The sequence below is a fragment of the Lutra lutra genome, chromosome 17, assembly GCF_902655055.1.
Source record: "Lutra lutra chromosome 17, mLutLut1.2, whole genome shotgun sequence".
Classification (NCBI taxonomy): Eukaryota; Metazoa; Chordata; class Mammalia; order Carnivora; family Mustelidae; genus Lutra; species Lutra lutra.
In genome coordinates this window covers 43018635-43024420 of record NC_062294.1, presented here as the reverse complement: position 1 = coordinate 43024420, position 5786 = coordinate 43018635, and the positions used below count along the sequence as shown (strand labels likewise).

General features: G+C 55.8%; 1 protein-coding gene across 1 annotated transcript; it reads left to right on the top strand.

Moving 5' to 3' along the window:
- The first annotated feature begins 416 nt into the window (after window positions 1–416).
- On the top strand, window positions 417–4132 carry LOC125088425 (protein FAM187B-like). Its single transcript, XM_047709594.1, has 2 exons — window positions 417–1221; window positions 3608–4132. Exons 1-2 carry the CDS (start codon window positions 509–511, stop codon window positions 3993–3995), a joined length of 1101 nt encoding a protein of 366 aa, XP_047565550.1. The 5' UTR covers window positions 417–508; the 3' UTR covers window positions 3996–4132.
- Window positions 4133–5786: the final 1654 nt, after the last annotated feature.

Genomic DNA, 5786 nt, shown 5'->3' with positions numbered 1-5786 from the left:
AAGGAGTTTAGGAAAGGATTTGGGAAGGAGACACCTGAGAAAAATATTTATTTGTTTAAAATGAACTGAACCAGGCAGCTATCTGTGGCAAGAGTCTGGGACCAGTGTGTGCCAAGGTCCTGAGGCAGGTGGAGCCTTTTGCTTGATAACCAGAGAGGAATTATTCACCTTTCCACACCCACCACTCAGAATTGGGCCCAGAACATAGTCGGTGTTTGGGGGAAATGCATCCAATGCTCACATGTGATATTTGAATGCCAAACCAGGGGATGGTAGAGAAAACCCTGAAGAGACAAATTAAGTTTCTTCCTATCCCAGCAGAGTAGAGGACTTAGAATAGAGATAAAAAAGCATTGTCACACTGTCACCAATCAAATGGGGATTGTGACCTCACACACCCATTCAGTGGACCCCAGGACACCTCCCCCTCGCTGAGGCTTGGGTTTCAGGGGTGACTTAACAGTGGCCAGGGGAGTGCCCTGCCCGCTGGCCCCAGTCCCAGTCCACCATGCTCACAACCCCATGGCTGCTTCTCAGTCTCGCCATCCCTGCGCTGGGCTTCCACACGACCTTCAGCTGTCCCAACGAGAAGCAATGCCAGAAAGCCCTCCTCTCTGACAATGACATCTTTCTGCCCTGCAACTCTTCTGGGGCACAGTGGTACTTCTTCTTCCTGCAAGACAAGGCCAGCTGGTCCAACAAAGTCTCTAGAGTTTCCAACATAGAAATCATACCCGGGACCGGCATTCTCATCCGAGACCCGGCGCCCTCCCAGACGGGCTTCTACCACTGCCAGGACAGGGACGGCATCCAAGTGGTGCAGTACGAGATTGACTTCCAAGATGTCAGCACCTTACACATCACCCACAGAGGACTGGGCCAGAAGCCCCTGCAGAATGAGACCCTGAGTCTGGGTGGCGCGGAACTCATCTTCACCCGCTGGGAGCCCTGGCAGGACTGTAACCGCTGCGGGGAGCCCGGGGAGCGGAAACGGCTGGGCTACTGCTACATCAAGGAGCCTCTACAGGAGCCCATGCCGTGCTGGCTCTATCTGGGGGATCTGAAGCTTTGGTCCAGCCGCATGCGGCCAGAGATGCAGGTGGAGGCCTGCCAGGTCCCATGCAAAATATCCACGGTGGATTTCATCACCTTCGACAACTTCGAGATCAGGGAGGATTTGGGGTCCGTGTGGCTCACCTGCCCCCGGGGATCTATCTACAGGTGACTCCGAGGGGGGCCATTTAAGAGAGGGGGGCAACTGCAGCCCAGAAGGGCACAGTCCTTGCCCAAGGGGAGCCATGTTGACCCTAAATCCTACACACTTGACCGTGGGGATACCCCCCACCCTCTGTCCCTACGGGCCTGTGACAGCCCCTCCCTTGGGAGGAGCCCAAGCAAACTCTTGGGGCCTCTGCAGCCACCTGCTCTGTCAAATACGGTCCCATCCCCTCCCTCTGGTGTTCTTTTCCTTATTCCCACTGTGACTGCACTTCTTCTCTTTCCTACACTCTCGTCTCCCTTCCTCCTTTTTTTCTCCTCCTTTACGTGTAAAAGTAGCACGTAGTCTCTGCAAAGACCCCACAGTTCGGGAAAGGGCACCCAACCCCGCTTTCTAGCCTGGGACACCTGCTCCATGTCATTTGCCAGACAAGCAGTTCCCGAGTGCCAGTTGTTGGGAACCCCAGAGAAGAACGGAGAGACATGGGGCACCTGGGCAGCTCGTTCGGTCAAGCATCCAACTCTTCATCTCAGCCCAGGTCTTGATCTCAGGGTCATGAGTTCAAGCCCCACATTGGGCTCCATGCTGGGTGTGGAGCCCACTTTATTTTTTTCAAAGATCTTTTTATTTATTCATTTGGGGGAGAGAGACACAGAGAGAGCACAAGCCGGGGAGCAGCAGAGGAAGAGGGAGAAGCAGGCTGCCTGCTGAACAAGGAGCCTGATGTGGGACTCGATCCCAGGACCTAGAGATTGTGCCTGAGCCAAAAGCAGATGTCTAACCCTCTGAGCCACCCAGGCACCCCAGGTGGAGTCTACTTTAAAAAAAAAAAAAAGAAAAGAATCAAGAGAGGTCACTGAGATTTCAAGGGCTGCCACGTCTTTAGGGAGCTGGGTAGAGTGGCATTCCGTGTGATGTTTATGTCTTGGACTCTGGATTCAGCCAGGACTGGTCTCCATACTTCCTGGCTGTGTGCTTTTGGGCCTGTGGCTTCTCTCTGGGCCTCAGGCTCCCCGTCTGTTGAATGGGGGTTGGATGAGTTTCCTTGGGCTTTCCACTGGGTGACTTAAAACACCTGAGATGTATTCTCTCACATTTTTGGAGGCCAGAAGTCCAGAGTCGAAGCGTCCCCAGGGCCCCATGTCCTCTGAGATGCTGGGTGAAACCTGTCCTTGCTTCCTCCTTGCTTCTGGGAGTGGTGGGCAATCCTGGGCCTTCCTTAGCTTGTAACCATGTCCCTGAACTGCCCATCACCACTTGGCCTTTTCCCTGTGTTTTTGTGTCTGTGTCTCCTCCTTTAAAGGACGCAGGTCCTATTGGATTTAGAGCCTGGGGACACTTCCGTCAGACCCCATCTTAACTGATCACATCTGCAACAACCCAATTTCCAAATAAGGTCACATTCTGAGGTTTAGAACACACACTTGGTGAGGACATTCCCCAGGTCAGTCTGGAGGTCTTGTGGGACCCTGGCCTCATGGGGTCATTGTGATGTCTATAAAGGTACTTACAACAGTGTCTGAGAAAAGTTCCACACTCTCAGAGGTGTTAGCTTTTCCTCGTAGGATTATTGGCCTCGTCAATATTGTTGATTGAGTGCTCCTCTTCCCCAGCCACGATGGCTGTGATACGGGCCTGATCTGCGCGTTCACTTACATGGTTCCACTGAGGGCTTATAAGCCAAACACTGTTCTTGGTACCGGGGATCAGGGGAGACCAAAACTGGGAAAGATTCCTGCCCTCATGGAGCCATGAACAATCGCATGAATAAAACATACAGTGTTCTAGGTGGCAGTGGTTAAGGGCCGGGAGGGGGAGATGGGAGTGGAGGAGAGGATTGGTTTAAAAACAGAGGGCAGGGAAGTCATCTGAGAAGTTGCCGAGACTGAAAGGAGGTGAGGGAGCCCTGGGCGCTGAGGGAGATCACTCCTGGTGGAGGGAGGGGCAAAGGCCCTGAGACAGGATGGGTCCCAGCCTGCTGGAGGTCCACCTGGGAGGCCAGTGCAGCTGGGGCAGAGTGAGAGAGAGAGGGAGAGCAGAGAAAATGAGGCCAGGCAGGGAGAGCAGGGGTGGGGCGTGGGGTCAATCACGTAGGCAAGTGTTCTGGCTCATTGCTCCAAACAGCCCTGTGAAACAGGCAAAATCTTTACATCCCCAGTTTTCAGATGACAATGTGGAGGCTCAAAAAGCTAAAGACCTATGTCCCTGGCCCATTTGGGGGGGGGGGGGAGGGGATAGGGCTCTGAGCTCCCTGCCAGGCCGGCCCTGCTTTCCCCCAACACTCCTGGAGGGCGTGCCCTGTTGACTGTTCCCGGCTCCACATCCTGTCCCAACCTCTGTCCCCCATGCAGCCCCAGACTGTGCAGCTCACCTTGTCGTCCTTTGCAGGCCCATCCTCTGGGAAGTCAATGACATCCCCCTGACCTGGCAGGGCCAGCTCTCCAACCAGGTCCTGAGCAGCATTCTGGAACCCACCAACGGCGGCAGGCAGCTTCAGGTCTTCGAGCCGGCCATTTACAAGTGCTTTGTGAAGCAGGAGCTCATGGCTCGCTTCAACCCCAGGCCCTTTCCGGACGTGCCGGAGACCCTCCAGCAAGAGGAAGCCGGACCACAGCTGGAGTCGAGGGAGGCCCGGAAGGGGAAGGCCAGGTCCGTCCTCAAGGGGCTCAAGCTGATGCTGCTGGTAGGCATCTTTCTGGGCCTGCTGGGCCTGCTGCTCAAGCTCTGCCACCCTTCCCAGCACAAAAGAAGCGACCAGGTGCTGCTGGTGAAATAAAGCGGGCCCCCGGGGCCCAGGACGGCTGGTCTCCCGCGTCCTCATCCCCTGAATGGTCCTTCCCACGACAGCTGGGGCGTGGGCCTGGGCAGGGGCACAAGACAGACCCACAGTTACAGCCGAGGCCGGTCTTCCCTGTCCCGGGTCCTGCTCCGTTAACTCATTAGCGATCTCCGTGCCACAGATGGGGAAGCCGAGGCAAAACTACGGTCTAGAGACTGGCGGGGGCTGGGGGCTCTGGTTTCCATTCTGAACTCAGGTTGCCTGGCTCACGTCTTGTGTTCCTCCCGCAGGGAGGGAGGGATGGAATGAGACCATGTGCAGGGTGAGTCTCTGGGAGTTGGTAAACTGTGGCCACCTTCCTGACTGCATCCCACAAGGACAGGGGCTGAGATGGAACGGGGATGGGGAGCCCCGAGACTCTGCAGATCTGCTCCGGGCTGCTTGCTGCCTTTCCATGCTTTTATTTTCCATGCCTTTCGCCTGCCCCCACTCTGCCCCCACGGTGCCGAGGGCCTTTGGGCTTAGCCATCTCTCTCTCCAAGGCAGAGGGTGCTGCCAGGGGAGTGGCCCAGGGCCGCTGGACACGTGTCACCCTTCCTGGCTCTTGCAGGGCAGAGAGCCCCCTCAGGCCCCTGAGAAGGAGACACCGACCCCTCTACCAGGACAAGGCGCCGGACCTGGCCCAGCTGGCTCACGGGAATCACCAAGCCTGGCTGTTCCCAGAAATTATACATGCTGTTCAGCAGAGTACAAGAGTGAGAAATCAAATATTAATGCCTTGTAAAATTCATTGCCCTGAGAGTCCATTGTGAAGCCACGACAGGACCAATCTGAAACTTCCAGAACTGAAGTTCTGCCCCTGAGTAGAGGGCAGAGCTCACTCCTCACTTACCAGACACTGTTGCCAAAACACTTGGGGCTTCACGCGGTGCCCAGAGACACAAAGATTCCTGCAGAATGGGGGGACATTGGTGGAGAACTAAATGGGGTCCATCGGGAAATAGAGGCAGAGAATCACAAAGACGGGAATGGGAAATATTTGTGAACTTTCTGGCAGGATGGGAACTCACACCCTTCATGAACATTATGTCCTCATGGCCTCCCAGGAGGCTGGGGTTCCTATGAACCTCATCTTGTAGTTGAGAACATCAACGCACAGGGGGTTCAAGCACCCGGCCTGAGGTCACACGGTGAACTTGGGAGGAGGCCTCTGGGCCCCTTCTAACCAGCTCCCCAGAAACCCCCAGTGTCCTGCACCCACAGGGGCACATTGTGTGGTAGCTGGGGGCAGAGGAAACGGAGCCGAGCACAGGCCTGTCCGCACAGCCTAGAAGTTCACAACCCACAGCCCAGGCAGTCGGTGTCCCGCCGTGACAGGCAGACCCTTAGGTGATCCCAGCAACTGTTGCCTCCTGGCCCCTGTGACTTGTTTCCAACCATATCCCTCTTCCCATTGTGAAGGTGTCAGAATGTCAGGCCTGGATTAGATTACATCACGTAAGACTCTGTCTTCACCTGCGGGAGCGAGGGAGGCCTGCTGGCCCGATGAGGTCCACGACTATGTTGAGCACATCTGCTTGGTGGGGACCGTGAACCGCCTCTGGGAGTGGCATGTGGTCTTTCAGACCTGAGGCCGCAAGGCAGTGAACTCTGCCAATGATCTGAAGAAGGTCGGAAGCAGGTTCTTCAGTCAAGCATCCAGATGAGAACACAGCCCAACCAACACTTCCATTGCAGCCTTGGGAGGCCCCAAGTAGAGGACTCAGTCCAGCCACTTTGCACTCCTGA

What these genes read in the sequence shown, in the direction of transcription:
- LOC125088425 (XM_047709594.1), top strand. Translation starts at nt 509, where the DNA reads ATGCTCACAACCCCATGGCTGCTTCTCAGTCTCGCCATCCCTGCGCTG. An exon ending in CCCCGGGGATCTATCTACAG is followed by an intron (nt 1,222 to 3,607) that starts GTGACTCCGAGG and finishes CGTCCTTTGCAG; the next exon opens with GCCCATCCTCTGGGAAGTCA.